Source organism: Cinclus cinclus, chromosome 12 (genome assembly GCF_963662255.1).
Source record: "Cinclus cinclus chromosome 12, bCinCin1.1, whole genome shotgun sequence".
In the NCBI taxonomy this organism is placed as follows: Eukaryota; Metazoa; Chordata; class Aves; order Passeriformes; family Cinclidae; genus Cinclus; species Cinclus cinclus.
In genome coordinates this window covers 8,959,276-8,983,299 of record NC_085057.1, presented here as the reverse complement: position 1 = coordinate 8,983,299, position 24,024 = coordinate 8,959,276, and the positions used below count along the sequence as shown (strand labels likewise).

At 48.2% G+C, this 24,024-nt stretch overlaps 3 protein-coding genes across 4 annotated transcripts in view; 1 reads left to right on the top strand and 2 right to left on the bottom strand.

Moving 5' to 3' along the window:
- Positions 1–102: 102 nt before the first annotated feature.
- On the bottom strand, positions 103–17,727 carry P4HTM (prolyl 4-hydroxylase, transmembrane). Its single transcript, XM_062501050.1, has 9 exons — positions 17,479–17,727; positions 17,327–17,408; positions 7,795–7,985; positions 6,665–6,761; positions 4,461–4,623; positions 2,670–2,855; positions 2,172–2,262; positions 1,616–1,739; positions 103–366 (listed from the first exon to the last, which is right to left on the bottom strand). Exons 1-9 carry the CDS (start codon positions 17,725–17,727, stop codon positions 137–139), a joined length of 1,413 nt encoding a protein of 470 aa, XP_062357034.1. The 3' UTR covers positions 103–136.
- On the top strand, positions 3,638–16,000 carry LOC134048947 (secreted frizzled-related protein 5-like). Its single transcript, XM_062501053.1, has 6 exons — positions 3,638–3,668; positions 4,803–4,833; positions 10,224–10,436; positions 11,182–11,354; positions 12,276–12,365; positions 13,526–16,000. Exons 1-6 carry the CDS (start codon positions 3,638–3,640, stop codon positions 13,858–13,860), a joined length of 873 nt encoding a protein of 290 aa, XP_062357037.1. The 3' UTR covers positions 13,861–16,000.
- A 132-nt stretch (positions 17,728–17,859) lies between the features above and the next one.
- The window catches only part of ARIH2 (ariadne RBR E3 ubiquitin protein ligase 2), a 36,261-nt gene continuing 30,096 nt past the window's right edge, over positions 17,860–24,024 (bottom strand). For both annotated transcript variants that reach the window (XM_062501048.1, XM_062501049.1), the window contains 4 exons: positions 23,543–23,686; positions 23,120–23,188; positions 22,113–22,196; positions 17,860–21,635 (listed from right to left, as the gene is read on the bottom strand). In XM_062501048.1, the coding sequence (XP_062357032.1) occupies positions 21,564–21,635; positions 22,113–22,196; positions 23,120–23,188; positions 23,543–23,686 (369 nt within the window). In that variant the 3' untranslated portion in view covers positions 17,860–21,563. The remainder of the gene's footprint in view (positions 21,636–22,112; positions 22,197–23,119; positions 23,189–23,542; positions 23,687–24,024) is intronic.

Sequence of the window (24,024 nt, the reverse complement as noted above, 5' to 3'; positions counted from 1 at the left end):
GGCCAGCCCCGCCGCCCCGCCCCCAGAGCACGCGGAGGCGGTGCCCGTGTCTCCGCACTTTATTGGCGCGCGACGCGGCCCCGCCCCCCCGCCCTGCGCGGGAAAAGGTCACGTGCGCGCAGCAGCATTTCCGGCACTACAGCTCCAGGTGAACTCCGCTGTAGGCCTTGTCCACTGTCCACTCGCCCGGGGCTCCGGCCCCGGCCCCCGCCTCAGACCCCGCAAAGCGCTCCATCTCCTGCTGGAACTGCTGCTGCCGCCGGCGGTTGGGGTCCACGTTGATCCAGTTGTTGGCGATCCACTTGGTACCTTGGGTGACCAGGCAGCCCCCGTGCAGAGCGAAATCATCCAGCTCCCCCACCCAGCCTGCAGAGCAGAACCCCGTTAGACGGTGGCAAAGGAGGGCAGGTACAGCTGGGACTGTACAGGGACACACGGCTAGCGAACACCAATGCCATCTCTCCTACCTGCATTACCTGCTTGGATTTGAGGTCAGACACATTACAGGAGTTACTTTTCCTGGCACCTCTCCATCTTAGTGCCATCTCACCCTAGCACCTACATGGAGTTCATCAGGACAGGCTCCCTGAGTACAAAATGCCCAGTGCCTCCATCTCTCCACTCAGCACAAGTGGCTCTCACAATCCAGATCAGAGTTTGTTTTTCTCAGCTCCTTTGGAAAAAGAAGGGCTGGCATAGAAGAGATGGGTACTGCCACCAGAAGGCCCATGGAAGCCAGAGGCTTGCAGCCGTTTTCCTGTTTACAATGATCGTATCGTTTTTTTGTGGCAGACATGCATCAGCAGACACTTTCCATTTAGGATCAAATTGCTCATAAAAACACAACAGGGCTCTTCTCACAGGAGAGTGATGGTCTTGATATTATCACCCAACAGCCCAAACACTGGTCTTGTGACCTCCTCTGTGGATCTTCTAGAGATGGAAACATGGGCTGCTCTCAGGGGACCTGGCATGCTACACTCCTTCTTCCCACCACAGCTCAAAATGTGCCATGGAAATCCTCTGGAGCCATACTCACCAGCAGCCTTAAAGATTCATGTCAATTCCCAGCCTGTAAGGGAAAACTGCGCTGTACTTCGTGACAAAAACAGCCCCAAGGACATATCATGGGGCTGCGGCTGAACTACAAAGCAGGCATTGGCCCTAAGCGTGGCATGGGGTGGCCCATGTGTCCTCATGCTGCAGAGCTAATGGCTGTGCCTTTGTCTACCTCCCCTCCCCACCCCTTTGGGCAACACCACATCAGTGACACATTTTGAATTGCAGACCAAGTTCCAGCAGGAGTTTCAGCTTGCACAGTGGGATGGAAGGCAGCTGGTGATGGTGAGTGCAGCCAAGGTCTTTGTTTGCTAGCTAGTCCTGTCCCCCAAAGACATTAGGAGCCACTGACCTACCGCCTGTAAACAAAGGCCTTTCAGAGTCAGGAAGCTCCTACTCAGCTGTTGACAAAAAGACTCTACAGTTCCCACTAGCAGGCAGCTACCACCCTTTTTTTGGCTTTTCTTTGAGCTCCCAGCTGCAGCAAGGAGATGATGGCTGTCACCTACTGCAGTCTCACCCCTCCCAAGAGCCCAGTTTTGAAGTGAGCCTGTACCTTCTCCATCTGACAGGTAATTGTACCAGAAGACAGCAGTGCCTTGCTGAGGTTTCACTCGCAAATTGCCCTTGTCACAGTTTTTCCGAGTATCTCGCAGGTCAATGTCATTCTGGATCAGAGACTGGAGAGAAACCATAGGGAAGGTGTTACAAACAGGGCTGGAACAAGGCACGTGCACTGGGTTGCCCTTGCCCCTCATCCCTGCCTGACTGTCCCACAGGATGGCTTTAGGTTGATGCAGGGGTTTTCATAACCCACCAGGAGCTGCCAGTTTCAGGCCCCAGGAGGTTCATAACCTGTTTCTGAGCAGCTGCCATTTCTTAACACATTGCCTGACACCTCAAACCTCTGAGCAGGGAGAGCTGAGCTGTCAAAGCCCTGTGCCTCCTCCCATCCTCAGAGGAAAAAGACTGTAAGTGGAGCGCAGTTTTGCTAAAACTGCTAATGTACACCAACCTAATGCACCAGACCACTTCTACAGCCGCAATGAATAAAGACATTCCAAGAGGGACTCAGAATCCCCAGGGGTAATGTGTGGGCAAGGTTCATTTACCATTTCTTCATACGTCCTGTTATCAGCGATAGGAAAGACTGTTTCACCTCCCCCAGTCACATTGTTCAGGTAGAACAGCACGGTCACATACCTGCAAGACAGAGGCTGTCAGGAGACACACCTGGAGCAGGACAAGATGCACAGGGGCTCTCCATGCCCTGCTACTCCACCATAAATACAGTGGCTCCTCTAAGACATCATGTGGCACATGATTTACACCATCACCTTTTCTCCAAGAGTAACACAAGGACAACAAAGAAAACCTCTACCCAGAGTAGAGAGTACATTTGTAGGCTCTGCTGGGGCAGGCCCACCCACTCGGCCTTTCTTGCGTGGACCCACAGGATTTGCCCACCTCCCCTTTAAAACTCCTCCATGTCAGTGATGTCCTGAGCTGGTTTGTGAGCCCACAACCTGAGCACCGAGTCCCAGGCAAGATGAGGTGAGGCAAAATGGCTCTTCACACCCCTTGTCTAAAGTGTTCAGGGGAGAGCTTACCGGCAGGAGGTCTCAAAGGGGGCGCTTTCATTGGCAACAAGCTTTGTATGGCTGCAGGCAGTCTCAGGGAACACTGGGCCACTGTCCATGTGGGCGTGGTAGTGCCCTCCTTGGTCATACCGCACAACCTGGAGGGGCTCGCTGTGCTCCACGATCTCTGGGGGCAAGCGTGTCAGGCGCATTACCCTGGGGAAGAGAGCAGAGCAGGTGAGTGGAAAGCCACCCTCACCTTAGTCAGCCACTACTCCCAAGAAGTGAATAAACCCAGAGAAAAAGAACCCCCTTCCCCAAAAGGCCAGAGAGACGGATGGGCTGCAGTGAATATGCCAAGAGACAACCAGGTCCTTACAGATCTGTTGGACCATCAGCATCGGCTCAGAAAACCCTCATCAAGGTTAGTAAAAAAACAAAACAAAACAGAAGGAAGTATCTCTAGCAGGACTGCTCTCAGGAAGACTTTGCTTGCTCAGCAAGATCCCTTCTGTGCATGTCCCTGAAGCCTTCATGTGGCATCTCATCACTTCTCTGGACTCCTGCACACCACCTACAGACCTCAGGGACAGTTAGCAAAGCACAGGTTCCCTGCTGAGAGTGAATGAGAGACTAGCTCTAGGAATAGTCTTGTCACCTAACTCACCTTTCCCTGTTGCCTTTTCAGCAGCCTCCCCCAGGGCAGAGGGGCACTGGAAGTGATCAAGGAGACCGGAGCCCTCCTGCTCTGGGATTTTTCCACTGCTACATCTGAGATCATCCCCAAGGCAAGCAGGTACGTCTTGAGACCTGCCAAAGAACACTCAGAGCTCTGAGAATCCGGACTGGTGAAGCCCTTGGGGCAGGTGCAAGGAGAATTTGGCACCTGGGCAGGACAGCAAAGCCCCTGCAGGTGCTGCCTGGTCCCAGGGAGGACTAATAGCCTCCTTCAGTGCTGTGTCTTCACATCCTCTTGACAGTGGGCAACTGGAGACCTTATGAGTGGAGTGCCGATGCTTGTGTGTGCTGGCTAGCTGCCACAGAGAAGCAGCCACAGTCTGCTCTAATCAAGGCAATATGTGACCCCCTTTTCCCACTGGAATGCACTGAAGAAAAGGAGTGGCCAACAGCTGTTTTTCAGGCCTCAGGACAGATTTTACCCACCCACATTCTGGGTGAGGACCAGCACCACAAGAACAAGCTAATCTCCAGCCGATTATCTGAAACTCACTACAACTACGTGCTGGGCTTAGCCCTTCCCAGTACCAAAAATGAGATGAAGGGAAGGGTAAGAGGTTCTCCCATCTGCCATGAGCTGCCCTACAATATGTGTGCTTGGAGGATTAAACTAACTTGACTAATTTAAGGTGAAGTCGTGCTTTTTAAAAAGTCAGCTCTGAACAGCAAAGACAGATTTCAGTGAAATGCATGAGTAAGTAAAGCAAATGACAGTTAACTGCTGGCACTCAGACAGCATTGGAAACAGGCAGTTTCTCCCAGTAAGCTCAGTTACTAATTAGAATGAATGATTTCATATACTGCCAAATTTTCCTGGTTTTATAGGGCTGTTCCCAAAAGTGAATGGAGATGGTGAAAGGCTTGATTTTTCTTTTTCCCTTTCCACAGGACAATACAAATTCTTGTTCTAATGAAAACCTCATCTCTCCATTTTGAGCTGTGTTCATTGCTCTTTATACTCCGAAGACTTTTCACACAATTAGGAAGTGTGAATATTAGCAAGTCTGCCACTGCCTCTCCCAGCACACAGGTGATGCTTGTGCCTACCCAAACCAAACCTCCCCTCAGCTGCCTGGCCCTTACCTTTGCCGAATGGCTCTCATGACCTGGTGTGCCCCTTCGCCCTGGTACAGCCAGGTGTGCTGGCTATTGCGCACCAAGTCACTCATCTTCACTTTCTGGCTTCCCATGTATTTGTGGAAATCACGGATATTCAACTGCTTGAACTCCTCCAAACTTAGCACACCTATGGGAACACAGGAAAAGCCACCTGACTCTGGTGCAGGTAATAGTTCTTGTGTCCTGTACTTGGAGAAACACCAGTTGAGGGCACTGCAGAAACTGCCTTTCTCACACAGACCCCACTCTGGGTCCACTGTGTCCACCACAAGCTGCACCCCTTCTGCCCATGGTCACTGGCTTCAGCAATGCTCTCACCTGCAGCAGAGGACACAGAGCAACCTGCCAAAGTGAACTGTGCAGGGTCAGAACTGGGACAAGCAAAACACCATTTTAAACATTAAGAAGCTCCTGAAACACACAAATCAATACATCAAAAGACAGAAACAGACACTACAGTCCTGATACATAGAAGAATGTCTGTGCCACCCAGTGTCCTGAGGCTTATTACTTAGATATTTAAATCAACATGTTTAAGGACAGAGTAGGACCTCAGACCACATTTTCTATATGACCTTGCAGGGTAATTATGAAAAAGCCACACACAAAACAAGCAGTACATTGTTCTGCATTTGTGTAATTGCAAAACATAAATGAGGAATGCATGACAGTATGGTCTTGCGTAAATAGAAATAACAGAAAAGCAAGAGGTATAAAGTAGTTTCTCCTAAAACAGGTATTTCTTGTTTACAGTCAACTAGAATCAGCAAGGGATGGACTCTTGCTTTTGTCAACTTCAGGAAAATCCTCACATTTGTTTTCTGTAGAAGGGAAGCCTTGCACAGGTCCCTGATACCAGCATGCAGTGCCCTGCCCCGGGGTGCCCAGCACACACCATGGGCTGGGAGAGGAGCTCACTCAGGTAGCAAACCCAGTGCTGCTGGGTGTCAGCTCTGCTCCCTGGGCACCAGAACCCCCTGGCAGGAGGAGGGACTAGCCACAAGGGTCAGTCAGGGACAGTTCCTCAGGTGCCATGTCCTCAGGTCATGACCAAATGATCCACTGATATTATTCCTAGTGTCTCTCTATCCCCACTTCCCTCTATCCCCACAGTCTTTGATGATGCAGTGCCACATCCAGGTTATGACCTGGTCTCTCAGTGTCATGTACCAATCTAACAACAGAGGGAAGCAGCACTCTGGAAGCAAGGTCCTGCCAACAGCCCTTTAAGAGGACCTTTCATTTGTTAATATCCAGAATGGTGGAAAAGCCACTGAGGACTCAGTCATACCCCTGCCAAGAATGCCACCAACTTGGAGGAGAGTTGCACGGGGTGCCCTCCGGATATTTATGCATTCACACTGCTACTGCTTCAATGCCAAAGCAGCTCCTCCTGGGCAGCTCTCAATGCCAGGTCACTGGAAGAGAGTGTGTAGAGCCTGTGCATTCACTTAATTTGATTAGGAAATGGAGTGTTGCTTAATTGAGGCCACTCTAATTAGAGCAGCAGAGGTTAGAGTGTATATCCGGACCCGCAGGAGCCCCTGGGAGACAGGGGGCAGGAGGGCCAGAAGTGGCCTCATGGAATACAGAGAGATTGCGTGGCAGAGAGAGGGGTCAGCAGCAAAGGCTGACAGACAAGATCACCCCCACCTCCACTTATTCCACTCTCCCCTCACAGTGACATGGGCCTCTTGGCCTGCTGCAAAAGTCTCCCTGCAAACAGGGGGGCATATAATGTGTGTCTGAATATCTGCATCCCAGATAACAAGAGCTCTAATCAGAACCTGAGCAGTTTCTCAGACCAGGGGAGCAGAAGCACAGCCCTAAGATCTTGTTACAGCAGGGCATGAACCAAGGCAGGTCTGACAGGGGAGAGGGAGTGCAGAGCTGTGGTCTGGTCCTACTCCAGCAAGATCCAAACCCAGGCAGTGGGACCAATTAGCCACTACAGTGGTAATGCAGGGGCAGGAGTGCTGCAGTAAGAGGGTTACCCTGCATTTACTGCCCTGAGAAGGTGTCTAGGGCAGTCTAGCGCTACTTCCCTTTAAAGAATTCAGCTAGAGAAAAAGGCCTGGGCAGGAACGTGGCTCTTGCTCTCCCCCACATGGCTGTGCAAGGTGTCCAAAGTGCTGAGGGTGAAGGAATTCCCATGGAACTGCTCTTACCATTCCCATCAGGATCAGCTTTGACCGCTGTGTACATCTCCCGGATGTTTTCAGGGGTCATCCACCTGCCGTTCCCAAGTCGGGTATGGGTCAATACCTGAAATTCATAAATGGATAAAAAAAAAAAAGCACTGGTTTCTTGAACTCCTAAGACCCTACAGATTCCCTGCATGAGGCCTGGCAGGATCTCCTCCCCAGCACATCAGCCAGACAGGCATTGGCACATTTCTGTAGAAAGACGATTGCAGTGAGAATCATCTGGCAGCCACACACAGAGTGTTGCCAATGAGTGCTGTTATTTCCAGTTTAGGTCATGGCAAATGACTGCTGGGACTTGGTTAACCAGCCCTGAGGTGGAGAAAGCACAGTTTTCTCTTGAAGGGAAAGTAAAGCTATTGATGATAAAAGTGAATGCTTTTACTTGTCCAAGGTAAGGACTTGGAACAAAATTCTTCCCTTCAACCCGTACAGAGAGATGCAGAATCCTGAACAGCTCTCAGCAGGCTCTCACCTTCAGAGAAAGGAGCCTTGCCCTGGGCTGTCACTGGCACAGCTCCCCATACTCCACAGCACTCGTGATACACAGGATAGTTCAGACTCCCAGCTTCACCTGGAACGGGAGCCTGAGGAGGGACACGCCTGAACTGTCAGTACTTGCCCTGATGCACCCTGCCTTACAGGGCAAAGGTTCTGAAGAACTGTGGACAAGAGGCTTATTATCCCCCTCGGCTCATCAATAGGGGTGGCTTTGCTGGGGCTTGTGAATTCACACAGTAAGTTCCCCACAAGCTGCACAAAGCAGGGCCTACGTGACAAACTCACTTCCCAGGACACACAGCAAGAGGCAACAATCCACAGCATAGGAACATTTTATCCAGCATATTGGAAACACATAGTCCTGCCAAGGACTGTTGCTGCCTCCCAATAGCATGACAACTGCAGCACATTGCCCCAGAAACTTCCATCCTGAAGGCCAGCACAAATTTTGAGGCATAAAATTAAGCAAATTGTGATCAGTATATCCTGGGGTCTGGCCCCACCCAAGCACATGAGTAACCAAGTGAGCATCTGATAAGGGGATGTGCCAGAGGGTCCCCAGCAAACCTTCCCCAGTCTGTCCCACATTCTACCTCTCTGAGCTGCAGCTGCCCATCCTGATTGTGATCCAGCAGATTGAAAATATCCATCTGGCTGATTTCAATCATTTCCATGGCTTCCTCATAGTCCTCTGTTGGTAGGATCTGGCTCTTCTGTAGCCCCTTTAGCTTTGCCAGATGGACAATGAGCTTGCACTCCTCCTCTGTCAGGAAGTCAGGGATTTCTGCAGCAAAAGTGTGAGCAGCAACAGAGACTGAGGAACTGATACAGTGGGATCCTATGCTGGTGGCAGAAGACTCAGGAAAAAAAATCAAAAGAGGTAGGGGGGAAATTTAGGAACTGTCTAAGTTTGGGACATTCAAAAACATCCACCCTTCTATCAGACAGGCTCTCAAAGAGCATACACCACACACCTGAGCTGCTGGAGGCAGGTATTTTTATAGCAGCAGTTCCTAAATGTTTGGATCCTGGGGTCAAGCTCTTAAACTCTCTCACAAATACAACAATGGACAAAGGAGGGAACAAACACATGCATATCACTGCATATCACCATTTCAAAGGTGCCATGTGGATCACAGTCTGGGAACTGCTGCTTTACTGGAAGGGAGGCCAAAAATCTTTACAGTGGACAGTGGTGATGGCCAGGGTTTCAGACATCCTTGCTCTCACGTGGAGAGGATGGCACTTTGCACAAAACCAAATACCTTTCAGGGAAGCATGGCACAGTGCTCTACTATGAAACTCAAACAGAAATGAGAAAAATTCTAACTTACTCCCACTCATTCTCTTGATTCCCCCACTAAAAATGTTCATCACATACAATATTAAAGAGGAAAATACTTAACATGGAGGATGCCAGGCTCCATACCCAGGTACCTTCAGCTTTCCTTTGCAGCACAAACCCAGCAGCAATCAGGCAATTCCACAATCCCAAACAAATTAAAGTGCAGAGAAATCCACCAATGACCACAAGGCTAGGAGACTTCTAGCTGCATGGTATACTGATCATGCACTTGGAAAGGTCCCATTCCAAAGCACAGTTACACTGTGGCCCAGGAGGCTCAAGAGGATCCTCCTGGCTGGTGTCTGTCACAGCTATGGTGACCTTGTTACCAGCTGCTGGGAGTTTTGAAAGGGGAAAGAAAAACCACCAATGCAGGACAGGTTAAGTGCTCCTAGACCCAAGGTCCTGCTCTCCAAATTTCAGCTCCCTAGAGCTCCTGCAGGTATGTGCCAAGGACACATTATAGATCAACCACAGCAGCAATCCTCAAATGGAGGGAAAAAATTAATTACTTTCATGACCTGAAATCAACCCTATCGGCTCAAGCTGTCAATAAGCAGTTGGCTTCCTGCTAAGCACAGACCAGAACCAGCCCTGTAGAAAATGAGCTGTTCCTGGGAAGCCCCAGGAACACAATGCAGCCAGCTGTATCCGTAACACACTCCAAGGAAACAATTTCCGCCACAGGCAGCACAGGATCCTTGTGCCAGAGGATGCTTCAGAGCTGGAGCTTCTACTGGCCATTTTGAACCTCATGGCACAGCACCAGGTCCAAATAAACTATTGTGCACTGGCACCCAATGCCCCCAGTATTTCCAGTTCCTCAAACCGGGCTACAATAATGATGGCTTAGGGAACCTTAATTACGTGCTGGAGGAAGGACAATTCCACTCTTCAGTGGTAGTAACGGGATTTCAGAACGAAGTAGGAATTCTGTTAACTGGAAAGCATGTGGTCATGCAGGTTGCAAGGTGAGGGGGTTTCCAGCTGAGTGCTGCCAATCCCGTCTGCAAACAACTTGGCTCCACAGCTGTAAATTAGTTCCTCTCTACCCCCAGCTCTCCGAAACAGTTAACTTGTGGCTGTGAGACCATCCTATCTCCCTGCCTGCTCAACAATAGATCCAGCTAAACAAATGCCTCCTAATTGACTTTAAGCAACACTTGATTGCTTTTACAAAAAACAAAAGAGAGGAAAACATTAGGGTTTATGAAATAATGACTAATCCTGGAGCAAGAGAAAGGGGATGGGTTGGAGCACTGGTGTCAAACAGAGATTCAATCTTCGCTGAAAGAGCCCCAAGACACACGGGCCAAGTCATTCATCCCTCCCCAACTGCCCTCATTTCCACACCTGCTGATCTAAGCCAAACCCCTGCTAAAATACAAACAATCGGGGCCGCTGGCAAATGAAAATTGGAGCATTGTCTTCCCCATGAGGGCTCTGAAAGGGCCGAACTTAATGAGGATGGATTGACAAAGAGGTGGCTCGTAGGCTATAAAAGGCATTCCACAGTCAGGAGCAGCTCAGTCTGGGGTGTGCTGTCGGTTCACTTGCTCCAAGCATGGTCACGTCCCCTCGCAGGCACCCCTCGAGGTTGGGTGGCCCATGGCTACTGGGTCTCCTGGCACGCCTGCTGCTCTGGGGCTCTCCAGGTGCCTGGGCGAGCTACCTGAGGAGATCCTCCAGCTGCATGCCCATCCCGCACCGCATGGCCCTGTGCTATGATATCGGCTACTCCGAGATGAGGATTCCCAACCTGCTGGAGCATGAGACCATGACAGAAGTCATCCAGCAGTCTTCCAGCTGGCTGCCCTTGCTGGCCAGGGAATGCCACCCAGACGCTAGGATTTTCCTCTGCTCCCTCTTTGCACCGATCTGCTTGGACAGGTAAGATGCTTTTATGAGTTATTTCAGCTGTAACAGTTAACTCCCCGCAGCAGCACAACTAAATGCGCCTCCTGAGAGAAAATGCATTCAATGTGATCCAAACACTCCCCAAAAAGCAGTGCTGCTGCTCTTGGCAAGGGACAATTGGATTACTCAGCAGGGAAGATCCCTCTGAAAGTGAAATATGAACATTTTATATCATAGCAGAACTATGTTCCCTCCTTGAGATTCTTCTGCTCTCTCACCCCAGGCACTGCTGCCACATGCCCTGGCCAGCCCGTCATACACTACAGTAGCTGCTGGCATACAGTAGCTTCACCTCCCACCTCCTGTGCAGCCCCTCACCCCAGCTCCTGCCCTGAAAACATGGTTTCTCAATTTCCCAGCTTTTCCCAACAGTTCTAGCAGCAGAAAGAAATCCCCAGTTTTGAGGTGCAGCTCTCAAAGTACAGAGCTGCTAAGGAAATTTGGTGTGTAATCAGGCACCTGTAAAGGTAAGCAGTCTTTGCACAACTAGAAAAGATCCCTAAGGAGGTGAAGGGCTTCTGGCAGTTTGCCTCATCCCTTATGTCCTCAGAAATTCCTTGCTTGCTTCCTGGACATGAACGTTCAAAAAGAAATCAAAGATCCCAAAATTGCCTGCTAACCCTTCAACACAGCCCTGTGCAGCAGCAGTGATGCTAGGGCTTGACCCTCAGCCTCCTGCCAGGCACACAGAGGCACTGAATCCCCATCCCCTCCCCAGGCTCATCTATCCTTGCCGCAGCCTCTGTGAAGCTGTCAAGAGAAGCTGTGCACCCGTCATGGCTTGTTACGGCTACCCCTGGCCCGAAATCCTGAACTGCAACAAGTTCCCTGCAGATCATGAGCTGTGCATTGCAGCAGTCTCCATGGATGAAAATTCCTCAAGCAGAAGAAGTAAGAAGTTTTTTCTTCATGTATTTTCCCCTATGTAATACTGGAAGTTCAAAAGGATGATCCTATGACTTGTTTCTATTCTGCATATTTCTTGTTTTAAGCTGTATTTAAAAAAATATATACAAATTCTAGTTTTGTTCTCTCTGGGAACTGTGTCTAGAAAATTAGCATAACATTGACTGTGGCTTGTTCCTCTCTCTGCTGTATTCATTAGCTCCCCGGGTGCCATCAGACCCTGCAGGGTTTGGGGCAGGGGGAAGGAAAGGCTGGAAAGCCTCCGGCCCAGGCACAGTGGGAGAGCTCATGGAGTACAGACTCCCAGCAGCGAGATGTGCATAGCAGTGGAGCTATGGAACTGCAGCCCCGATCTTTCAGCTGTGTCTAGGGCTTAAAAACATGCAAAAAGAAATGCTTTGCAAGCCTTCTCTCAAAACACTAGAAACACCATGAAGGGACATGAGCCTCTGCAGACATGAGTTACACAGGAAAAAAAGTCTGTCTGAAGGACTCAATTAACACCCAGATACTGATGAACACTGGGGGAGATTCAAGAGCAGTTAAGGGGAGAACAGACATTTCAACATCATTTCAGCATCACTGGATGAATCTGGCTATACCACTGGAAACTTTGCTGTTTCATCCAAATTAGGAGATCTTCATTAAGGATTTTCACTGCTGCTTTAACATGCAGCAACACACACAAGCCTGAACAAAGCACGACAAGCAGCGTCTGCCCCAGTCACAGGAAGGAGACTCGAACGTTTCCCACCCTGCCTGTCTGAGGTATCTCTCCAGGGCCAGGGTAGCTCAGGAAGAAGCTATACTAGGAAACAGCAAGCCACCACTTGCAGATCTCAAAATTTCATTGTGCCTTTTCCAGTGGAGACTGACAAGGGTGTTATAACCTAATTTCTCTTGCAGCAGTGCCCCAGGCCAGCTGCAAGGACTGTGAGCTTGAGGAGGCCAGCACTGCCAGGGAGATCCTAGAAAACCTCTGTGCAAATGATTTTGGTGAGTACCCTCCTTCTCCTCTCAATTGCTGCCATTCCCTCCAGCAGCCAGGCAGTGGCATGGACAGAAAATAGTTTTGGTATTACATACTGACTTGGAGAAACTGCAGCTTTTACAGTAGATCCCTGGGATTTTCAGTTTCCACCATACCTGTGAGATAGTAGGAGGACCCAGCTCCTGGCAGCACTGAAAGTGAAGACCTGATTTATTTCTGTGGGCTCTGATTTGATTTTGGTCTGTGACTGCTAAAACCAAGCAGTACTCTGGTTTTCCCTTGTAGACAAACATTTCAATCAATGCCTATAAGAATCTTTAGCAAATTCCATGCCAGCTATTTCAAATTTTAATAGTGCTGTTCTAGTATTGTGACTCTCCCTCTCCTAGCACAAGCAAGCAGCAGCACTGGCTCTGCTCAATCAGATGGCAGGAAGTTTTCAAGATACTGTCTTGAATTCAGGCACGCATACAGAAAAACAAAGATATTTTCAATAAAAAAAGAAGGTTGCAAATCCTAAGCAGCTGTCAGTCATGTCACTTCCTGAAATCCCTGCTCAGAGAAAAGTCAAGCAATTTGCACAAGACCAGGACTTTCATCTATCTGCTTGTCTGTGCCCATGACTTCTCCAGGGTTTTTGCAGCAGTGCTGATACATCTTTGCCACTCTTAGGAGGGAAAGGGACTGAGAAGGAGGTCTTCCCTCCCAGGTAACAAGAACAAGAGGAAATAGATTCAAGTTGCAATGAGAGGTTCAGATTGGGAAATAGGAAATATTTCTTCACCAAAAGAATTATCAAGCACTGGAACAGGCTGCCCAGGGACAGGCTTGAGTCACCATCCCTGAAGGTTTTTGAAAGACATGTAGATGTGGAACTTGAGGACATGGTTTAGTGGTGAACTGGGCAGTTCTGGGTCAGTGGTTGAACTTGATCTTTGAGGTATTTTCCAACCTAAATAATTCAGTGATTCTAAGAACCACGTTCAGTACTGGAAACTAACCTCAAATAAGAACTTTTACAAGTTCACTGCAATTGCAATAGCTTGGTCAGATACCTCCCCACATTACAGACAGCAGAGAAGCCTTGGGCTGGCTCTATGTCTTGAAGTAGGTAAGAGCTATGAAGAGTAAACAGAACTCACAGCTCTTTTTCCAACCCCTGCAGCAGTGAAAATCCGAATCCTGAGGAAGAATACTACCACCACCATCTCAGACTTTGACCTGGACCCCTCCAAGGTGGAGGTGCTGAAGCACGGCCCACTCCTCAGAACTGAAATCCCTGCCAGGCTCCAGCAGTGGCTGGACATAGATGCCACTTGTGCCCACAACATCATGAAAGGCACTCAGGCAGGGGTCTTCGTCATAAGTGGGGAAGTACAGAGTGACAAAGTGGTGGTGAACAAGGCCTATGCCTGGCAGAAGAGGAACAGGAACCTGCACCAGGCAGTGCGGAGGTGGAAACATCACCGCTGCCCTGAACAGGCGGGATGGAAGGTCTGAAAAATCTCAATTCCAGCAATAAGAAACTGCTCCCTTCCCTATGGCTAGAAAACTCCTTTCCCTGGCAGCTGGTGTTTTGGAGATGTACAGTCATACTTCTAGGTGATTTGAAGCAGTCATACTGCACAGGTAGGGCTTCACAACAGATCCCTGTTTTACCAAGACAGAGCTTAAGCATGAAGGTTTAACATGTTCCTCTCACAAGGCTCTGTAGATCCAGGACGTGCTATGTTCAGCTTTGCATAGGATCCAACATCACATCACAACCAAACTTAACTATGCAGGTGAGGACAAACTAGAAGAAACCTTTAATAACAGTTCCTTCTAGTTGTAATTATCAGAGCTGGTATTTCAGATTCATTATTTGACCCTGAAACATTGATGCTGTACAAATGCCTGCTTGCTTTCTGTCTAGAGATTACATGAAAGCCTCTCTGACTGCTAAGTGATACTTTTTATGTAATGGAGAAAATACTTTATTCTTGAACACTCTGAGAAAAATTAATGGGGAGAGGATCCCACCCCAGCTGTGCCCAGCCCCTTAAAAACTGCACACTGAACTCCACTCGAGTCAGGCTGTCCCTTCAGCTTCCTGCACTGAAAGTTGACGAGCATCCACACACACAAAAGGAAGCAGCCATTCTCAAGCAGGAAAGGCACAAAGCAGAGGGTTTCTACATGACAGGGAAAACTACTTTTCAACATCAGAAATTCAGTGTGGATCAGAAGATTCTGGTAACTGGGGATATCACAAGAACCTTGAGAAAAGCAGAGCATGAATGAGACATCAGCTGTTCAAAGTTCTGCTTTGGTGAACAGTAGCTTTGCTCGGGACTGGGAGGTGAGTCCTAGCCCCAGCACAGTAGGATATTGCAGTTTTCATATGGGAGCAGGGGAGAAACCTTCCACAGCTGCCTGGCCTTCCACCTGTAGGTGAGGAAGACAGAAAATATGGGGAATCTGAGTCTTACCAAGTTCTCTGCAGCTCACTCTCTCACTCAAGCAGGACTGTCGCTTCCTTGCAGGGGTACACACTGTGCTCCAGACCACAGAGCAGAAAACAGCAAATCCCCAACTGAGGAAACAAGTTGGATTTCTACTGCCTAACAAAAGCACTGTCCATGGAAAGTTTTCTATATTGGTTTAAACCTGTGGCTGAAATAAAAAAACCCAAAAACAAATACAAAAAAAACAACCAAACAGAAAAAGCGGAAAAAAACAGCCTTTGGGAGGAATGCTTTCTGGCTTGTTGGTTATGCCCGCAGCACTGGCCATGTAGAGACAGCCGGTCTGCTGGAGACACATTGCCTCCCTGTGTTCACAAGGAACACCAACAACCCACGCTGCAGGCTCCTCCTCACACTGGTGTGGGCTGAAACAAGCGCTCAGACACGCACACTGCAATTCAACTGCGCCTGGACATTTGTGCAGTGATTACTTCTCTTCCCTGAGGCTCAGAAGAAAAACACAGCCAAATTTCCTATCTTTATTCCTGCCCACTGTCTTGTCTTAGAAACTGCTGCCCAATCCACAGAATCTGCTGTCAGGTCGTCCCTACAATGGTAGTATCTTCTCAACAGACTGCGTTTGGAAAACAGAACACATAAAAGCTCTTAAGGTTGAAAAGGCTTTGTCTGATTTGTTTTCCATTAGTAGGGCTATTTGATTAGTAGTGTTTCCCAACTGAAAACTGCACAGATGGTCTGACTTACAAGCTTTAGAAATGATGCCTTGTAGCCAGAGGGGGGAAAAAAATAGGGCATGGATTTTTTCATAGCTCCATAAAATACGCTTGGGGTTCCATGCAGATGTGACTTACCCACAATTAAAAACCAAACCTAAAGTTTCCCTACAGTTCCCAGACCGTGTTCTGAAGCCCAGAGAACACATTAAATCATTCATGATTGTCTGCTGCTGTGGTCCCACTCCAGCCTGCTCTGCTGAAAGCAGATGACAGACCAGGCACTGTTTCTTTAAACTGGCTCTTGTATGCTGCAGCACTTCATGTTAAACCCCCAGAAACTCAAGAATCTTTGCTAAGGGCTTCTGCAGTCACCAAACACAACCAAGTTAAACACTTCCACCAATTTAAGCAACACAGATACAATGAATTAAATTTTTTTAAACCAGTTGAATTAGATTCGTACTGCTTGCATTGAGAAGTCTCTGGAAGTCTTTTAAGGTCAGAACTGGCTCCTGGCAGGTTCATCTGAGAGATAAGAACTGTCTTGTAACTTGCAGTTTCTAAATAAGGGACTTCATATCGGAAGACAAAGGAGAACAGACTCGTGGCATCTCAAATGGTGAATGTCACTGCGATGGCATCCTCAGGCAGCTAAACTTCCTTTAAAACCAATGGAGGTACTGGAACAAGAAGCTAAAAACTGCAGGATTACTGCTACCAGGACAAACCTGCCTCTTATCATTTCCAGCACCTTACTTGCAGGCCAGGACCAACTGTTTCACTTCAGTGGTACTAGAAAGGCAGGGAAAGAGGAAACAGGAATTTTCCTGAGTGAAAACCAGAGCAATTGCCACAGACCATGGTTCTGGTAATGACATCAGTTTTGTGATACTGTGGGGTTATCAGCTCCAGGTTGGTGTGTCTGTACAGTGAATGTCCAACAGAAATCCACTAAAAAATTAATGGTGAGGTTTTCAGTGCATACAATCTATTTGGAATCAGGAAAAAATCCCTTTATTTATATTATTGAGAAAGCATCTGAAAGATTCCCTATGTCTTTTCAGAAACAACAGGTTTCCTCTGACTTTGCAATAGTAGGAATTTTGTAATGATTGATTCTCCCCCTCAAATTATTTAGCATATTGTCAGTGGCTTTCCAGAACACAGAGTTCAATTATGTTGACCAGCAGAAGATCACAGAAAGGTAAAGAAGATTTAAAAACATCTGAAAGGCAGATGTCATGTGGTTGTGTATCAGAGAAGCCAAAAATAAATTTAGAATGGGACACAAAATGGTGGAAGACTTTAAATCTATCATTTCTCCTGTTACTCATTTCCGCAGTGATGAAGCATCAATATTAAATTGCTCTTTCATAATTTATTAACAAAAGTTTGGGCACCTCTTGTCCTTTCTTTATACTGAGCAGCTTCTTCAAGGTTCTTGCCAGAGATCTGCTGTCCATTCCTAGTATTTTAGAGAGAACCGGAAAACCTGGAAAGGTTAACCTTCCAAATTCTTCAAAGTGGGCCATCCAGAATACATAACCTCTGCGGATTTTGCATCAACATACCTTAAACGATACCACACTCTTTAACGTAGCCTCAAGGAACAGCAGCACAGGGAGGTGATGCCAACACGCGGGAAGTCATTTTCCGAGTGGGTGTAAGACAGCGGCGGGTGTCAGACAGACAGGCAGGCAGGCAGGCAGACCGCTCCGCCGCCAGGGCGGACCCCCCCCCCCCGCTACCGGCAGCAGCTGCCCCGGCGGGGCCGGTACTCACCGAACAGGAGCGGCTTGAGGCTGAGGGTGCGCACAGCGTGGGCCCTGCCGGGCACCAGCTCCACCCGCTGCGTGTGGCCCACCTGCGGGGAGACCAGCGGTCAGCGTTCAGCGCTCAGCAGCCCCGGCCCCGGCCCCCGGTCGCGGCCTTGCCTTGATGCCCTCGAGGCGCGGGAGGGCGCGGGCGGGCGGCGGCGGCGGCGGCGGGGGGGCGGCGGGCGGCCCGCCGGGCTCGCCGGCGCTGAGGTGCACGAAGAGCAGCAGCCCCAGGACGTTGAGGACGTAGAGGTGCGCGAAGACCATGAGGACGAGGAAGTAGGGGCGGGAGCAGACGGGCCGCGGGCGGCCCCCCGGCGGGCCGGGCAGCGGGGGCCCTTCGGTCGGCGCCTCCGCCGCCGCCATCGCCCCGGCCCGCCCGGCCCCGCGTCACCACGGCAACGGCCCGGCGGGCGCTGCGTCACCGCGGGGCGGGGACAGCGACACCAGCCCCCGCCCCTCCCCGTCCCGCCGCTAAGAAGAGCCAGGACACCGCCGAAGTTAGAAAGTCACAATTTATTTCAAGTAAACCACGGGCACGCCTCTGGCAACCGTCTCCCGGGCGGTTTCCGCCGCCCCTGCCCCTCTCTGGTGCCTGCGAAGAAAAGCGAGGGGTGGGAGCAGTCCTGTGACCTCCCACACACCTCAACGCTGTCCCACAACCCCAGCCAGACCGGGGCCGAGAAAGGAATTCCCAGAACAAGTGCCTCATTTAAAAATAAAGTTCTATTTTTCACCTGCTTAAAAAGTCTAAAATTTAGAGTGCAAGACTATAGTACAGAAACCTCCTGCTGCCCCATCTGCGGGCGGGCACAGAGACTTCGCTGCGCAGGGCAGCAGTCATGCAGTTAATGGTGTCAGTAGAAAACGTTTTGTTACAGTCTGGGAAGCCTGAGGACGAATGGAGATGAGGCAGCCAATGCACTAACACAAGCGAAGACCAAATAAAAGACTACCAGATGCAAGGATGGAGAGGTGTCGGGATGGCGCAGGAGCTGGACACAAGTGCAAAAAAGAAAAGAGAGAGCAAACATTCCACGTCTGTAGCAGTAATGCATCAAAGGGAAACTTGTACCTCAAAATTAACGACTCCTGAGCCACTTTTTATTACCTACATCCATATAACCTTGCTAACTGAAAAAGGGCCATGTGTTTATATTAGAGGGGGGACAATGGCATTTTCTTTTGGTGTTAAGAAACCCCATGTCCTTCCTGTCACCTGCCTCCTGAGCAGTGTCATTCACCTTGTACACAGAGCCAGCAGCCCCTGTGCCCTGCACATTTAGTCTTGAAGTCCATGACTTTCTGTACAACACCAACACAGAAGTGGTCCTGCCTGGGCTGCAAAAGCAAGTCCTGTTGTTTTCCCAGAGTATGGCAATAGGATCTATGTGTGCAACCCAGGACTTTCAGCACTTTTTCTGAAAGGATGTTTTGTTTAAAAAAATAAATGGAACTGTTGACAAAGCTCTAGTTTCAGAAAATCTGAAAGAATTAGTGGGTGCACTGTGCAATCCTTATTACTGTTCCTCAGCCAAGCATCTCAGCAGCCTGTTCAGTAAGCCTGGCCACAGCTATGTGGTCTGGCTTGTCTACAAACAAGGATTCATAGCAAAATATTTTGTGGGGGCATAGAAGAGGAAGGGAGGGAGAGAGGGAGGGAGGAAAGGAAGAAGGGAAGGAGAGAGACAAAACCTCATTCTCATTTAGCTCAAAGGTGGACAATTATGTAACAGAAGTGAAAATTCTTGGGGATTAGGAGACTCTACACACCTGTTCTGCAAAGGGATTAGGTATTATCTTGTTATGTTTAGACAACAAGAACACCAGCTTTTATCCTAATCAGTACTTTGCATATTACATTTTTAAAGAATAGTTTAAACATTGGTTCTATTCACTGAGAACTGCTGGGTCTCAGCAAACCTTCCCCCCTCCACTCTCCCCTCCCATAGAAGCAGCATGCCTAGACAATCATTTGGGAAGGGGAGAGGAAGAGAGACTGACTTCTAGGATATATCATGAGAAGGGCACAGAGAGGCTGCTGCTGGGTGCAGGGTAAGGAGTGAAATCAAGAGACTGGAGCAAGGTCAAATCTATGTCTACAGCTCCAGTTTTGAGGAGAGCCAGAACAGGACAGAGCAGGAACATAAGGAGCCATGGCTATGGAGATCTCTTGCACAGCAAGCACACTGCTGCTCCCAGAAACCACAGACCCCTTCCCTGCCCTGCTCCCTGACTCCAGCCATCTCTCCACAAGCCTGCCCTACCCTCAGCTGCTTCTGTTGTAACACTCACTCCATGGCCAGCTGCTTCTCGCAGTGCATTCCCTTGTTCCCTGAGGATAGATCCCACACCAGGGATGGGAGGGAGGAAGGTAAAGGCCTCTCCGTTTGAAATTTTCTTCTGTGTACAGCAAGCATGGCCACAGGAGCAGCTCCTGTGACAGCTACTCCTTGCTTAAACTAATGCATCAGTCTTGATAAAATCTATGAGCCCAATTACACCTGCTGCAAATACCTAGGGTCACATATCTCAGGTACATGAAAGAAGCTCCAACAGCAGAGTTAGCTTATTCTGACATGCAGGAATTTAGCACTTTTCCCCCCGCCAGTTTAATCTTTATCAAGTGACATTGCATAAAAACAATACAGGGATGCATCAAAGGCAACACTTCCAAATACAGCATAGGAAAGAACCCCATGAGTTCCCCACGGAGGTGAAAATTTCCTCAAATCAGACACCAGCTGCACCTTACTGGCTGCAAACAAGCTCCTGGTGCGAGTGACAGGGGTATCTGTGAAATTCTAGTATGTGGCCTGCTTCCTGTAGCAAACAGGCAAGAGTCAGCATTTAAGTAACCTTTTCATGTTAATCCCTACTAAGATGAACTAGGTTTTCATATTTTTATTTTAGTGTATTTTTACATTAGAAAAGAGAATGTTAATAAAAAAGCTCCACATGCTCCTAACAATCAATTTTCTGGTTAGTTCCCACCAGCATCAATACTAATATACAAATAAATTAATTTCGCTAGTTAATTTTTCTGCCTGGCTTGGTGCAGGCTCTGCACAAGCAGTGCACCTGTATTCAAGTGCCCGTCCACATTGCCAACATGTGCCAGGGAGTGTGCTGTACATAATATTTCCTCCTCATAATGTAGTGGTGTTTATTCTCACTTGGATGAATGAGATCAATTTTTCTCAGCCATGCTACCCAGCAGGCACAAATAATCTTCATCAGGCTGCATGGCACTGTTAGAACATAGATTCTTTCACTCTGCAAAAAGCCCTAAGCCTTGATTAACAACTGTATGCTACTACTCCCTCATCACTCACTTTGGCAATACAACATCCTCCCCACAAAAACAAGTAAAGCAAAAATCTACATGGAAGACCTAAAATTCACCAAATGCAGAATCTGATTTCTCTCAATTTCTCTCCAACTCAGGGCATATCCCCCACTGGTAACCCGGTCTGTCCAATTCCTCTGTTTGCTTTTCTTTGTGTAGCTGGATTTTGCACAGCTGATTTACAAGTAAAAGAGATGTCACATGTGATCCTACTGAATCACAGCCACTGCCGGTACTGTCAGGCCAGACACAGCAGCAGCCACCCTTAACACCAGCCACTCTCCTCATGCAATGCCAATGCTTCAATGCCCTGGTTAAAGGAGCACTGGAAAATCTAGCTGAGATATTTTTTAACCTCCTTCAGTGACTAGGAGGATTTTCGGGTCAGAGGAAGGGAGAGGGAGAGGGGGAAAAGCCCATTAAATTTACAAGCAGATTAAGGAAAAACACTCCACTGCCAATTTATTTTTAAAAAGGGTTTTGTGTTATTCTAAGGTTTGTCTGTATAATTGTACAACCGTTGAAAATTACATAAACTGTAATGATCTAACACTATTAACAGCCATTCAGAAAAAAAGCTCCCTCCCCTTCTGAAACCATCAAGGGCAGGAAGGATAATGGCCCAGGAAATAACGCCAATCTGAGCTCTGGCCTCTAGCCTGGCAGAAACAGAAACAGAAAGATAAGAGAACAAACTGGACTAAGAGGTGGTGTTTGCATGTGTCTGACTTGCAAGGGGAGGGGTGGCTTTGTCCTTGGCCATGTTCTCCCAGAGGCAGTGCCGGCTTATCCTAGTGAAGCTACCATCACTTCACTCGCTGCTCTCACCCCTGCACTGTCATTTCCTCCTCTCTTATGTGTCATGGAAGTCTTTCAGCAGGGTTCTCCGTCTCTGCTCTGCTATGTGCATCTGATTCTCTAAGTCCTGGTAAAAGAGAAGGTACAAACTGTTAGCATAAAATCCCTGGAGAAGACCTCACTTTCCTTAGGAGAATACTGAACTCCAGCTTGAGAAGCATCAACCATCACACACTTCATGCACACTCTGGAATACAAGATCTCAGATCCTCTTCCTTTTTACATGGGCTCCCTCTGCAGTTACCCAGCACCTTCTCTGTCTAAAATGCTACACACACTTAAGGAAACTGCTTTTCACCAGAAGGCTGCATGCAGTCTCCTCCAGAGCTCCATGGGACTTGTTTCGTTTTGCAGGAATCCCTGCAGCCCTCCCTCCTCACCCACAAGGCAGTGAGCACTCTGCTTCTACATCATCTCCTGTCTAAAGGTGGCTTCTGGATCTAAATTCTCAGAACCCTCACTTGATAGCTTTAGAACTCCTGCCGAAGTGTTAAGCCCAACAAACAAAATCTGGCCAACAGGCTCAAGCAAACAGAACACTCACCCCTCTGTCATAGCTGTCTGCTCGCTCCACCTTCCATGAGAGATTTTCAATTTCAGCTTCCAGCTGAGCCTGCTGGTATTCAAACTGCAAAGAGCAAAATAAGAGACATCAACAAGAAACTAGTTTAGTGGAGCAGTTTCATTACACTTGAGGAGCAGATGTGTTCTGCTGACAGCAGTGCTGGCAGAGGAAGTTTGTGGCTCCTCCTTATCCACCTTCATCTACAAGGATCACCCCTTGTGGGCATTTCCTGTGTAAGCACTCCCCAACCTGCATCACTCAAAATTAACTCATTCAGCCTAAAAACTGCACATGACAAATACCTCCTAATTCAGCTTATTTTGCCATAAACAGGGAAAAAAATGCTCTCATAAGTAGCTCTTCAGGCAGAGTGAAGGGATTTTTAACCACTGCTGGGAGCAGCAACTTGTTCCATTAGCACAGTCAGATCCAGAAGAGAACATCTATCCACAGCCTTAGAGAACACATGATGACATGAAGACAGATTCTGTAACAGGTTTTATAGGACAGCTGAGTCAAAGAAAAAACTCTTCACTGAATTCAAGGTTATTTTTGTGCTTTTTCAGCCCATGAGATGCACCAAGCCAGCAAGGAACTTATACGAGGAATAAAAAGCAAAGCTACACCCTGATCCAAGTAAAAGCTCTCCTCCAGCAGCTCTTCACAGGAAACATGGCCTACAGCATTATGATAAGTATTAGCAAGAAATAAATGCACACTTCCAGCCTCAAAACGTTCTGGATAAATGGCTTGTTAGTGAAAGTGCAGTGAAGTCCCCTGGGAAATTAATGTAGTGTATAAGAGGACAGAGCTGCTGATCGACTTGAAGTGAAGAAGAAAGGTGCAAACCCACCTATTTTATCCTGTCCTTACCTCAAACTCAGGACTAATGTTTTAGACACTGCCCAGCTCTGTAATTCAGCTCTGCATGCTGCCAGCTATACCCCAAAGAGTTATCAGCAAAAAAAAGGAGCAGAACATCTTACCAGCTTCTTTCTGGGACCAGACTCCATGTAGTAGGCATATGGATATGTGTACTGCAGGGTGTAACGACACTGTCCAAGAGTAGGAGGAAGAGAGAGAGAAAAGGACAGAAGTCTCAGTCTTGGAAGTCAGAACAGTCACATTTATGTGATCACCACAGGCTACGAAGCTACCTCCTGACAACTGTACTCTTCCTGGTAGAATTCCCTACACCTTCCTTGGAAGAATTTGTGCAGGTCTATGTATTGTGGAGTATGACTTCACAGAGGTCACTTCTAGACGATTTTTGGTTAGCTCATGTCCTAGACCAGAAGTACTGTCCCACAAAACCACAACTCTTAAACTTCCTTCCTTACTTGGTGTTATGAGGTTAGCATTCTGGCATGTATTCTCTTCTTTGTGCCAAACAAAACACAATTACCCACCTTTGCAAGTAGTTTTGCAGCATTCTGTAGGTATTGCCAATCTATCCATGTTCCCAAGTTGTTCATAACTCTTTCTTGGATTTTCTCCTGGATTCGTTGGTATGTCTGTGCCTCCAGCTGTAGGCTTTTGTTGTGATTCTCCCACTGCAAGAGGTGGGGAGACAGGGAAAGGAAAAAAAATGGCATGAGAACAGAGCAGTACTGCTGTAAAAGCACAAGCTCTAGCAAGCAGAAATTGGAGTGGGGTAGGAGTTCAGCAAGGCAAGACATGCTGTGAGAAAGAATAGCAAGACAGCACCTCCATTAGCAAGTGGTGGAGGCTGTAGACAACAGACTGACAGCAGCAAGAGCAGGGAACAAACCCAGCTCCTCCGAGTGGGAATGTCCTCTGGTCACACAGTGACCTTGTGTCTAACAAGGGGAAAAGTCACAGTGAATCCTCTACTTAAAAGGTTTCTACAGGAAGGTCAAGAGTTTAAATT

Bases quoted from the DNA above. Each gene is read 5' to 3' on its own strand.
- LOC134048947 (XM_062501053.1), top strand. From the start codon at position 3,638: ATGAGTGGAGTGCCGATGCTTGTGTGTGCTG. The intron at 3,669-4,802 runs GCTAGCTGCCAC...CACTGGCTTCAG, and splicing joins GCCGATGCTTGTGTGTGCTG to CAATGCTCTCACCTGCAGCA. The intron at 10,437-11,181 runs GTAAGATGCTTT...TCCCCTCCCCAG, and splicing joins GCACCGATCTGCTTGGACAG to GCTCATCTATCCTTGCCGCA.
- P4HTM (XM_062501050.1), bottom strand. From the start codon at position 17,727: ATGGCGGCGGCGGAGGCGCCGACCGAAGGGCCCCCGCTGCCCGGCCCG. The intron at 7,986-17,326 runs GTGAGTACCGGC...CTTTTGCTGCAG, and splicing joins CCTCAAGCCGCTCCTGTTCG to AAATCCCTGACTTCCTGACA. The intron at 4,624-6,664 runs GTAAGAGCAGTT...GTGTTCCCATAG, and splicing joins AGCTGATCCTGATGGGAATG to GTGTGCTAAGTTTGGAGGAG.